The 12185-nt window shown below is 37.9% G+C and overlaps 3 protein-coding genes and 1 pseudogene across 4 annotated transcripts; 2 read left to right on the top strand and 2 right to left on the bottom strand.

Moving 5' to 3' along the window:
- Positions 1-605: 605 nt before the first annotated feature.
- Positions 606-2761, bottom strand: LOC106350073 (ankyrin repeat-containing protein ITN1-like). Its single transcript, XM_013790017.3, has 2 exons — positions 1867-2761; positions 606-1439 (listed from the first exon to the last, which is right to left on the bottom strand). Exons 1-2 carry the CDS (start codon positions 2440-2442, stop codon positions 606-608), a joined length of 1410 nt encoding a protein of 469 aa, XP_013645471.1. The 5' UTR covers positions 2443-2761.
- An 848-nt stretch (positions 2762-3609) lies between these two features.
- LOC125607692 lies at positions 3610-3718 on the top strand (annotated as a pseudogene).
- An 81-nt stretch (positions 3719-3799) lies between these two features.
- LOC106347308 (autophagy-related protein 18f) lies at positions 3800-7441 on the bottom strand. 2 transcript variants are annotated; one of them, XM_048773507.1, is made up of 7 exons: positions 6918-7441; positions 6226-6648; positions 5764-6144; positions 5448-5675; positions 4603-5322; positions 4338-4507; positions 3800-4256 (listed from the first exon to the last, which is right to left on the bottom strand). In XM_048773507.1, exons 1-7 carry the CDS (start codon positions 7104-7106, stop codon positions 4223-4225), a joined length of 2145 nt encoding a protein of 714 aa, XP_048629464.1. In that variant the 5' UTR covers positions 7107-7441; the 3' UTR covers positions 3800-4222. The 2 variants fall into 2 exon arrangements, with proteins under 2 accessions (XP_048629464.1, XP_013642280.1); XM_013786826.3 differs by having other exon boundaries at positions 3800-4266; positions 6918-7439.
- A 2308-nt stretch (positions 7442-9749) lies between these two features.
- Positions 9750-11769, top strand: LOC106347311 (thiamine thiazole synthase, chloroplastic). Its single transcript, XM_013786829.3, has 3 exons — positions 9750-10264; positions 10815-11303; positions 11437-11769. The coding sequence occupies exons 1-3, from the start codon at positions 9860-9862 to the stop codon at positions 11596-11598; spliced, it is 1056 nt and encodes a 351-aa protein (XP_013642283.1). The 5' UTR covers positions 9750-9859; the 3' UTR covers positions 11599-11769.
- Positions 11770-12185: the final 416 nt, after the last annotated feature.

The raw sequence follows: 12185 nt of genomic DNA, 5'->3' as shown, positions 1-12185 counted from the left end.
CATAGCTTTACCTCTAAACAAAGTCTTGGAACAAATACATTGGAGCTTCAACCTCATAATTTACTTTTTGAGGACTAATTTCCTCCCTAATATCGATACCAACCCATTTTTTGGTCAGTTATTCTATTCGCCCCCACCCAAATTCTCATCTTTTTTTTCCTTGCAATAAGTTTTGCATGCATCGATTTATGCTATTTATGGAAACTTTTAGGGCCTAGTTCTACGGCTTGATAAGGTACAGCTACCAATCTAATATCTTGCATGAAAACTCAAAACTATTTTGTGTGTTCAGTTTTGGGGTCAAATAACATGTATTATGTGAAAAATTTTTTTTTTTACAAATTACAACATATGTCATCCAAAATTGAACACTGGAAGATCATATACGTCAATCACTTATACAAACATGAATATAACTTGGATTCCAATTAAACATAAATTCAGCAATAAGAGTAATCATTTTTGTTTTCTTACAACATATCACATGTCATCGAACCTAAACAATTGGAAATTATAAACGTCAAACACCTATTTACAAAAAAAAACGTCAACCACTTATAAAAACATGCATATAACTTGGATTCCTATATATTAAAAACATAAATTCAGCAGTAAGAGTAGTAGCCTTTCTCGATATTGGCCGCCATGTCTACGTATCCATTCTTGCGTACTGGCGGAGTAGACAAGCATTTAAGAAGCCTAACCTTCCTTAACATGCATTTAGCCAGATTAAACTGTAGATAAACAAACATACCGCCTAGCGTCAAGCTAGCAATAGCAACAGTGGCATAGATTAACCAATTGGTTTCTCCAAAATGAGGTAAAGTTACCAATGCCGCGGAGACATAAGCACTTGCCATGGCTGCTACAGCCACCCACATCATCCAGTGAGCTATAACCAAGAACTTTAAAAGCGAGTCCTCCCTGTAAGGTATAATGCTGACGAGAAGAATGACCATACTCACTGATGTAAACAACGCGATGCTATTGCTTATCCAGAAGATCATGAAAGCTATGGTTTTCCCCGCGGTTGATTTCCCAATGTAGGATCCTTCTTGATAGACCCCACCAGGTGGGTTTAAACCGCATGTGAAAGTAACAGATGCAATCAAGACCGCGACAATGGCGAGAGTATTCCTAGCGCTTTGCAAAGCCTCCAATTGCATCTCAAATTTTTTGTTTGGAGTATCACTGCTTTGAAATCTTAGAATCTCCTTCTGGCGCTTCTTTATCGTGTCATCGTCTGCACGATGAAGAATCACTGCTTTTGTTTGGTTTCCAATCTCTCTAGGACTTGAAGAGCGTTGACCGCACATCAGAGCGTTAGATAGCTTAAGGAAATCTTTATCCTCTTCGTTGAGAAGGTCAACCGCTACAAAACCGTTCTTGTTCTTCGTGGTGACTTTTACGTTTGTCTCCTCCATTATATAGTTTACCAGCTGTAATGTAATATGTTAATCAAATCAGGAAACCAACAACAAAACCTCATATTTTAAGTTTTCAAATCATATGGAGTATATAGCTTTGTATGAAAGTATTACTTTGAAATCATTTAGCTAGTATTCCTTCTCATTTATACTATTAAATAATCATTTTCCCTTTTGTTTTTTTGTGTTTCGGCAGTTCCCTTAAATAATCAAGTAGTGTTTTCTTTTTAACAGTTACCAAGTAGTATTAAAGAAGTGAAATTTAAGGTGGAAAACTGAAAGCAATTTGGCTCTTTAGATGAGGTTGATAAATGAAATTATAATACAAAGAAAACTATGTTTTAGATATATTTCCAATAGATGTTACATTTTGAGTCTAATTAGGCACAATATACAAAAAAGAAAAAAAAAGGAAAGAAGAGGGAGGCAGAAAATTTACCGCAATAGAGCCTACGGAGGCGGCAACGTGAAGCACCGTGTTGCCGTCTATGTCAAGCTGGTAGAGAAGTTGGCCTAAGTTGTCACTCTTTGCCATTGAGATGAAGGCTTCGTTTTGCTTGTGTCTCGCAGCTATATGAAACACAGTTTCTCTCTTTTCTAATGTGACTGAGTAGAAAGAAGAGGGAGCCCTATTGAGAAATTCCTTAAGGATTTCAACAGAACCCTTCATTGCCGCACAATGCAGAGGTGTTAAGCCATCATTATTCATCATTTCTGCATCTATGGTTTTTCGCTCGCATGCGTTATGCAATTTTATGGACTCTAACATCCCAATAAAGATGCTTGTGTATCCCAAACGAGCAGCAACATGAAGAGGAGTGTCACCTTTGGAATTGGTGGAACCGACTAAGGAAGGGCAGAGCTCGATTATTTTCTTTGCATATACCTCGTCCCCTTGTTGCGTGGCTAGGTGCAATCCCGTTCCTTCGTATGTTTCCTTCAACATAGAGAGATACTCTTCTACGAGCCGAGGTAAACTTATCATGTCATTTCTGATGAATTTTTGTGGAGCCATTTTTAGTTTCAAGTGGCTTTAGGAATCTTTGGTCTTTGGATCAATTTGAGATGTAGACCAATTGTCTTTGTTGTTTTAAGTTAATTAGATGCATACTCTTACCCTTATATACTGCTCTCTAAAGTCAGCCATACTCTTTTCGTAATTTTTTTAATAATTTATATATTGAATGAAAATTTTGACCATTGTTCGGTTTATACGTGACATCCTTGCATAAAGTTTTCATTTCAGTTTTTTTTTTAAATATATACATGTAAAAATTTAATTACTTCTTCCACTTTTAGGGTCCACTAGATTCAAGGTCCACTAGTTAAGAAAAAAAACTTAAAAACAAACTTGTAGTTTTTGTCAACTACTCTTCAAGTCTATACTAAATATTAGCTTATAGCAAATGTCACTTATCTATGACATGTGCTCAGTTCACACTGAATATCTACGAATAAGAAACTCTATCCTCTATCCTATAATGGGTTTGAGTATTATGATGATGCACTTAGCTAGAGATTGTAAAATGGTTTAAATTTCATTGGTTAGTCATATAATATTCTAAATTTAAGTAACCATTTGGTCTGTGAAAAAAAAAAAAAGTAACCATATGGTCAAACAGAAATAAAATGTTATAGTGTAGACACGGAATTCTATGTTTACACAGAGAATTGAAATAGTATAAGATTTAATTAAGTAATTGTCAACGGTAGAGTTATCATTCGTATTTGTATATGTTTGAATTATATATTTTAAAATATTATTCATAAAATTGCATAGAAAAATACATAGTTATATATATGGAATAATGTTTGATACTTCTCGTTTTATAAATTCCAAAGCCCATCCCGAGACTTGCGTGTCAACTGTCGCGTTTCTGACCAATAAGTAAACATGTCCGCCTAGCTTCATGGTCATTTTGAAAATCTGCAATTATGTTTATTAAGTCGTTCATTGTACCATTCCTTGGGCGGAATCAGTAAAACTCTTGGGTTACCTACCTAATAAAAATCTAATAAATCATATGCATCCCATTGGAAGAAGATTGTTCTCCAAAATTGAATTAAATTACATGATATAATGTAGATTTTTCTAAAACATGTACGGATCTATAAACTCAAAATATTTTAATCATTCAAAAAACATTTTCATGTTTTGAACACATTTGTAAGTGATAGAAACTTTTCTTTATGTTCAAACTTGTTCCAGGTGTCCTGATACAGAGAAAATTAGCATGGCCTCTGTGCAAGGATGACATTGACTACAAGTTGAATAAGTAATAACCCTCTTTAGATCGTTCTGTAATATTCCGGACGTCGCAGAAATCAAGAAATGGTCAAAAAAAATTTCAAAAAAAAAAATTGTTCCAGTGTGCAGTAAACAGTGTTAAAATCTTTATAGTTTCGTTTACATGCCAAGATGATGTTCGGGAATCAAAGGGCATCCGTAACAAAAAGAAAAATATATTCCTATTTACACATCTAAACAATATGTCAATTTTTTTTTTACTTTTTCTTTTTCTATACAATTTGTCCACAGTTATGTTTGTTCTTCTGTATGTTGAACTTGAAGCTGAATTTGTGGTGAAATAAATAAACGAATAACAACAACATCCATCACCTTCTATTCCAACTCTTTTGCAATACCTTCATATCTCCAGGCGTGCTTTAGGTCTCTTCTTCTGATATCGAGCTCCCTTCTTCAGACCTCACGCTCTCTTCTTCTGATCTCAAGTTCTCTTCCTTGCCATGTACAACTCCGAACTCGGTCTCTGTTCCATGACCCTCTAGAGGAGTCACCTGATCACCTTGTGTAGTGTTCCTTGGACTCTGGAATGATCTGTGGCATAGTATTAGTGTCAAGAGAAGAAAAAAACAAGTAGTGAGAGTAATCAGATTCCAGAAACTCACTCTCTCATCACTTGTTGGGGTTTTGGAGACTGGAGATAACCCCACACTGGAACCAAACCTCTTGTTCTTGCTTCAACCGTTCTTGTTTGGATTCCTTCAATCTCCATCTCCCCTCCTCCACCACCATTACTCTCTTCATCCACATCCAACACCCATTCTTGAAACCTAAACTGTTTTGTGCAAAACACAAAGAATTAGACACACCCACACACAAACACATTAAGATCATTATCTCTCTCAAGAAACAAAAGGAAGAGAGTTTTACATTTCTCCTTCCCCATAACGGTAACTGAGTCGGCTCATACATTTGCAGTTCTGCTTCAGACATGTACATCTGATGCTTATCCTCCACACGAGCCTTTCCTTTCTTAGTAACTTTCCAAGACTCATCAGCACTCTGCTTCCTAACAATCTCCGGAAACACTTTACTCTTAGAATCCGAACCTGCCCCACCTCCATATACATCACTGTGTTGATCTTGCATCTCTCTTCTAGATTGGTTCTGGATCATGGACCACCTTCTTATTGGCTCAACCGCCACTTTCCCTTCAGTCTCTGAACCAGACTCAAAATCAAACCCTGCCATCTCATGACCACCATCCCCAACTTGATTTGCCTTTAACGCATACTGAGTCATACATCCAGAAGGAGCAAACACTAGAAGATTCCTCTTCAAGCTATTATCAGAAGCAGCAGAAGAGCCATAGAGGTGGTTGTTCTTGTCCTGTTCAACGGAGTAACAGAAAGCTGATGCGGTTGCACCAGGAAGAGAGCCTCCAACCATTCCAGCTGCTGCTGCTGCAGCACCGCTCATTGTTCCCATCCACCCGCTGATGTTTCCGCTTCTTATTCTATTAACAGCTGATAGAGGAACCGGAGCGTTTCCTTCTCCCTCAGGATTAATCTCAAACAGATGACTTGTCCCTCTTGAAGAGCTAATGGCTATCAAACTGCTGTCATTGCTGAAACTGATGTCTTGTATCACCTGAAAATAGAAAATCTCCTTCAGATTAATCCTAATCCTAAGCTTTATGTTGGACCAAACTAACCAAACCAATAACACGAGCTAACCGAACCAGCTGGCCTAGTTAATCTCAAACTGGTGCTTACCGCATTAGTAAATCCACGCTGGAGTCTGAACAGATGCACAAAAGACGCATCACTACTTGTACTTGTAGAGGCTCTCGGCATTATCCTGAAGACATTAATATTATGTCCCTGAATCGAAGCAGTCACCAAAAGCATGCCGCTTGGATCAAAGCTCAAAGCTGAAATAGGACTCTTGTGTGCCTTAAACTGCGTTACAACGCTTTTGCTTATAATATCTTTGATTATAACCTGCACACACACACACACCACAACATATATACGTATAAAAGCAACAGATCAATGTAATATTAACTAGAGGAGGATCTGGAGTATATACCATTCCTACGCTATCGGCGTCTACCACGTTGTCGTTAGCAACACCAATGCCTTTCAAACCAGGAATATAAGGATTAGGCAGAACCTCCGAGCAGTACCTAGAGAACGACTTGTACCCTTTGTCACCAAGCGTCACGATCCCAGAAGCGATCTGCCTGCTAGACTCTCTCGCAAACTGCGCAACACTGGGGGATGACGACAGAGTGATGAGTTCCGGATTGAAAAGCGTGGAAGTTGAGTCAGCGACACGGCTTCCGCTATAAGCAATCCAACGTGGACCAACGGCGAGAGGACCGTATCCAACACCCAAGGAGCCATAGGCAATTGAGTTAGTGACAATCATGTACTCCTTCACCAATGTCTTAGCATCAAAACAATGTATCTAACAAAGTTCAATGGCACTTGTTAGTTACAAATCACAAAAAGAAAAACAGAATCAGACAGAATAGGACAAAACTCGAACCTGAGATGCTTGTAGGACAGCAACGATCCGAGAACTACACCTAACGGTATAGATAACAGACCGGAACCTCAAGGTATGGACATAAGACTGAGATCTTAACGAGTAGACATGCACATTCGTAGGAACCGTCACGGTCTCGCTTCCAGGGATGTCGGAAACGCTATGTTCTTCCCAAGAACTGTCACCACAGACGGCTAAAAGCGGACGGCTCTCGGAGAACCTATCGTCAAACTCCTCCGAGGTTATAGGGTTTGGCAGCATTTGCATAAAAGACGCTTGTCCATCGTGGGAAGAGACTATAACATGAACGTTATCTGTTTCTTCAACATCCCAAATTTGAAAACCGGAGTGAAACGCAAGTAAGAGAACTCTCCGTGTCTCGCCATCTTCTTTCTCCAGCTTATCAAACCCCGCCCATAGTACCTAAAAAAAAAGAGAATTCAACTTTTCAATAAAACAGAACACTATCCACAACCTATAAAGGTTTGATCTTTTTAAAGCTTTTAAAACAAATGAAACAAACCCATTATAGAAAGCTCTTAACTTTGACTAGCATCACAGGTAAAGTTCCAATATTTCTAAAAGGTCCAATCTTTTAAAAGCTAACAAACAAATGAAGCAAACCCATTATATAAAGGTCTTAACTTTGGGTAACAACACAGCTAAAGTTGCTTAATTTGCAATTTTTTAACCTGATCGTGAAGAGATTCAACGTCACGGTTAACGGCGGAAGAAGCGGCGGATGCGGCGGAGCGAGCGACGGTGGAGGCGCCGGAGAAAATGACACGAAACAGAGCACGGAACGAGGTCCGAGCTGATCGAGACACGACTCCTCCGTCGGAAGTTGTCGGCTTCAGAGAAACGTCGCCGTTTTTCCTCATAACTCGTTACCCTTCTCCAATTCAATATCTATACGCCTGAGATTGCTTCCAATTTTAATTTTTTCTGATTTTTTTTGTGAAGGTTAAAGCTTTGATCAAAGCAAAGAAATTGAAAATTTGCAAAACCAGAAGGAAAGTGAATAGTTAAGCTGAATCGTTAAGGAAGCAGAAATTTTGTGTTTTTTTAATGGAAAATTGAGAAAGAAAATGAAATTGAGAAACCCAGAAGGAAAGGATTTAGCGTGTCCGGAAGGAGGAATCAGATTAGGAAACGTTTAGGAACAAGAAAGGGGAAAAATATTTTAGGATAAGAGACCAAACCTCTTTCTATTTTCATTTAATTGGTTTTTTTCTTCTTTTATTTAAATGAAAAAAACAATATCAAGAGGATTAACATTGACATCTCTTTTACGTATCGTCTTTGTATTTACTACAGAGAGGGGGACAGCGACTCTCACCTTGCACGTCTCTTTCCCTGTTATTTATTTATATAATAAAATTAATAATTGTGTAAATGTTTGTTATACCAATAATTAAACCAAACAAACCTTCCCATTTATTAATTGAAACTCAACAGAGACTTTTTGTGTTCATGTTTTGTTGGTTTAACCGAGTCTGAACCAAGTTAGCTTATTTTTAAATTCATCATTTCATTCTACCCTAAATGCTAACCCAATCAAAATCCACCAAAGTCACTACGACGTGGGCTATTCTTTTATTATTTTATTTTCCGTGACGTGTGCTAGTCTTACATGAAGAATTTCATTAGTTTACTTTTTCTATTTCTATATTTTAAACTAGTTGTATATATTTAAACTAGTTGTATATATGGGTTAAATATTTAAGATTCACAACTCGGTTTAAGATAATTACGTATTAGATGTATCTTAATGTAGAAAAATACAAGTGTCTCTGGTTCAAGTATCTGGCATGAAGAGAAAGAGGAAATCTTTTCCGAATAAGCGTTATTCTCTGTGTTTTAGTTTGATTTCCACAACTTCAAGTCACTTATATCAGAACTGTGTTTTTACCTCAAAAGATATTTGCTGAAATGATCCACAAGGTTCTTGGTCTAGCTTCCCTCTAACTTTCTCATTCTTGAGCTTGTTGTCTTTTCTTTTTTTGAACTTTGAGCTTGATGTCTTTCACACAATGTCTCTAGTCATTCTCTTAATTTTACGTTTTAGAAGTATTCTTATGTAGAGGTTTGGGGTCGTATCGGAATGAAGGGAAGGAAGAAATCTCTGTCTTGTGTCTAAGCCATGATTGCATATGGTTGGCTTTCGCAATCTCAAGCCATTTATGTATAGTTGCGTGTACCAAAAAGATATTTGTCATTGCCCCTGCCTATAGTTTGCGATTCATTCAAATCCAGTGTGAAACAAAGATTAAACAAGAACGTAGGGAACAATAAATTACATCATTTGACAGAAAAAGTCACTAAAAACTGGATGAAGCAAATATAATATCACTTTATCAATACATGCACATAGAAATTCATCACTTGGAAGCAATATATGCAATAGTGTAACTATTACATAATAAGCTTTCTCATATGATCATTTCCTGTAGGAACACGCCATCAATTGCAGAATGTTGTCATCTTTTCCAGAATTTTTATGAGCAGCTGACAACGGATTTATTTTATTTATAATGTATTCTTGTCCTTTCAAGATTCATTTTGAAGTGTACGTATTTAAGCATTCTCCATAGATTGACACGATCTATCCAGCGAACCAGGAACCTTTTTCACCACAAGTCAATCAAAAAAACTTTGTCAACATGTCAATAAATGCTTGATGACTGAACTTGGGATCATGTAACTGCAAATAAAAACCAAAACAAACAAATGTTAGTCAACCCTTTTGTTTACAAAACTTGGACTTGGGAAAAAGCTATTCAAGACTTATAACTCCATCTTTTCATAATTTAGAAAATCTTGAAAGGTTACACCCCAAGACTTTGTTTCCCATCATCCCATGACCACTGGACCACACTCCACACCACTATTTCCATATAGTCAATAACCGCATATGTTTTTTTTGCCGCATATATATGTTTGTATTATAAGTAGTTCGGTGGAGCTGTAACATATTCATCAGAATCAACTCTCGATACAATACATTTTGTAACAGAAAAATATCACCACCTTCACTTGAGCACTTAACATTACTCATCACTCATTACCCACTACTCACTAGTCATTCTTTTATGAGTCCAAAATATCAGGACCATCTTTGACCATGTACAAAAAGCAGTTAAACATGGTCCTAATTCAAAAAAAATTACTCAAGCAACAACTTCAAGTTGTGGACTGCAAATTTTGGCTACTAAATTGCATATTTTGTTTTGCTCCACAAGAAAATAAAAGATTCCACGACCAAAAAGAACATCCCTCTCCTAACTCACGAAATACAATAAAATTGATGTATAATAAATAATGATTTTTTTTTGTTTGGACAACATAAATAACGAACTGTCTTTTCACAAGTAAAGTCCAAATCCATATCTATCGTACAAAGATATTTCACTTTCTTGTGTTCGTGTCACCACACACTCATAGCAAATGGCTACACGTACGTCCAGACAAAAGCTTCCAGATATTTTATAACCATAAACTGTACTTGAATACAAAACCCACGACGACCATTCATTCCTTATCTCTGACTCTAAAGATATCTCTTCTTCTAATTTAAAGACACCATAGTTTCACTTCACCATCATCATCACACAAAACCTAAACACTCTCTCAAATGGCTGCTGTTACTTCTACTCTCTCCCTCTCTTCCACCAAGCCTCAGAGACTTTTCGACTCCTCTTTCCATGGCTCATCCATCTCCGCCGCACCTGTCTCCGTCGGTCTCAAAACACGATCTTTCTCTACCGTCTCTGTTCGCGCCACTGCTGGTTACGATCTGAACGCCTTCACTTTCGCCCCGATCAAGGAGTCGATCGTGTCTCGCGAGATGACGAGGAGGTACATGACGGATATGATCACTTACGCCGAGACTGATGTCGTCGTTGTTGGCGCTGGCTCCGCTGGTTTATCATGCGCTTACGAGATCAGCAAGAACCCTAACGTTCAGGTCGCAATCATCGAACAATCTGTCAGTCCCGGTGGTGGCGCGTGGCTCGGTGGTCAGCTTTTCTCCGCCATGGTAATATTCTCTCTCTCTTAAGAGTAGGCCTCAACACATTAACTTGGAAACAAAGAGCCTTACTGTATCAAACCGAAAAATGGGAATCCATACCGAACTGAATTTCATAAATCTTTTATTTCTGGAACCGGAACCCGAACGAGAACTTAATATATTTAGTTTTGCATTAACCAAGTATCCTAATAATAATATTTATTCAAAAAATCGAATTATCCAAAAAAAATTATTCAGAATATTTCAAATGATCCGAACTACTCTGTATTTTATTCGAAAAATTTGAGTAATTCTTAAAAAGTTCCAAATTATCCCTAAAATTTATCTAAATTAACCGAAATAATCAAGAAAACCGAATTAAACCTGAAATTTTCTCGGATTTTAACTGTTCCCACCTTTATTATCCAAACCGAAAACCAAATATAACCAAACTAAAACCACCGAATGTCGCTAATAACAAATGATGGATCGTATATATCTCTAGGACTGAAAACGGAAATGCTTATGGTTAGTTAAGAGCTAGAATGTCTGAAAGATGTGTATTCGTATTTGACAGATTGTGCGCAAACCAGCTCACTTGTTTCTTGACGAGATTGGTGTACCTTACGATGAACAAGACAACTACGTCGTGATCAAGCACGCTGCTCTCTTCACATCCACCATCATGAGCAAGCTTTTGGCTCGTCCCAACGTGAAGCTCTTCAACGCCGTCGCAGCCGAGGATCTGATCGTGAAAGGGAACAGAGTCGGTGGTGTGGTGACTAACTGGGCTCTTGTGTCGATGAACCACGACACACAGTCTTGCATGGACCCTAACGTCATGGAAGCCAAGATTGTTGTCAGCTCGTGCGGTCACGACGGTCCTTTTGGAGCAACCGGTGTGAAGAGGTTGAAGAGCATTGGGTTGATCGACCATGTTCCTGGGATGAAAGCTTTGGACATGAACACGGCTGAAGATGCGATTGTGAGATTGACTAGAGAGGTTGTTCCAGGTATGATTGTGACTGGTATGGAAGTTGCAGAGATTGATGGCGCACCAAGAATGGTGAGTGTCTCCCTTTCCTTGACTAACTTACGATTTAATATCCATAGTTAAAAAAATAAAATAATAATAATAAAAAAAAATAATATTCATAGTTTTTAAGATCATGTTCTGAGTTGATGAATTGGTGATGCAGGGACCAACGTTCGGAGCTATGATGATATCGGGACAGAAGGCGGGACATCTCGCACTGAAAGCTTTGGGACAGCCCAATGCTTTGGATGGAACCTATGTCGGAGACCTAAGCCCGGAGCTGGTGTTAGCTGTTGCTGATTCCGCTGAAACCGTAGATGCTTAAGGACAAGTTTTTTTTTTTTGGGTAAGAAAATTTCCCTTGGTTCTTCTGATGTGGAAGGAGTTGCAATAAAGGAGGTGTTTAGGTGCTTTAAAACTTTATTTATGTTTTTGAACTTTCTGGTGTCTTTGTAATGAAATGTTTATTTGGTGTCAAATTGTGTTATTATGTTCATTCGTTTTCTTGTGTTCGTCTCCGATCCTTTCTTGGCTTTGTTCGTACGTCTGCTTTACTCTTTAGCATGTTCCTGCCTCGTAGCAGTTAAAAATATATATATCTGAGGACTAATCAAAGACAACAATTATGCTCTCTGCCTCTATAAGTCATTTAACTTCGTTGACCTAATTTCTTCTCTCTTGCGTCCTAAGTAAACCTGATGAACTAGGGACTATGGAGATACATTTGGGACCCTAATCTCATTCTGGTTCTTGCTTTAGTACCCCTATTTTTTCGGCATTATCTTTTGCTCAAAATAGCGATGCTCCCAAGAAAGACGACGAACCACTACCAGGACTAAAACGTTACAGCTCAAAAACGTTACAGCTTAAGCGTTATCCTGAAGACGACAAAAAAAATCATGTTTACTTACA

Source organism: Brassica napus, chromosome A3 (assembly GCF_020379485.1).
Source record: "Brassica napus cultivar Da-Ae chromosome A3, Da-Ae, whole genome shotgun sequence".
Taxonomy (NCBI): Eukaryota; Viridiplantae; Streptophyta; class Magnoliopsida; order Brassicales; family Brassicaceae; genus Brassica; species Brassica napus.
This window is presented reverse-complemented; position numbering and strand designations above follow the sequence as displayed.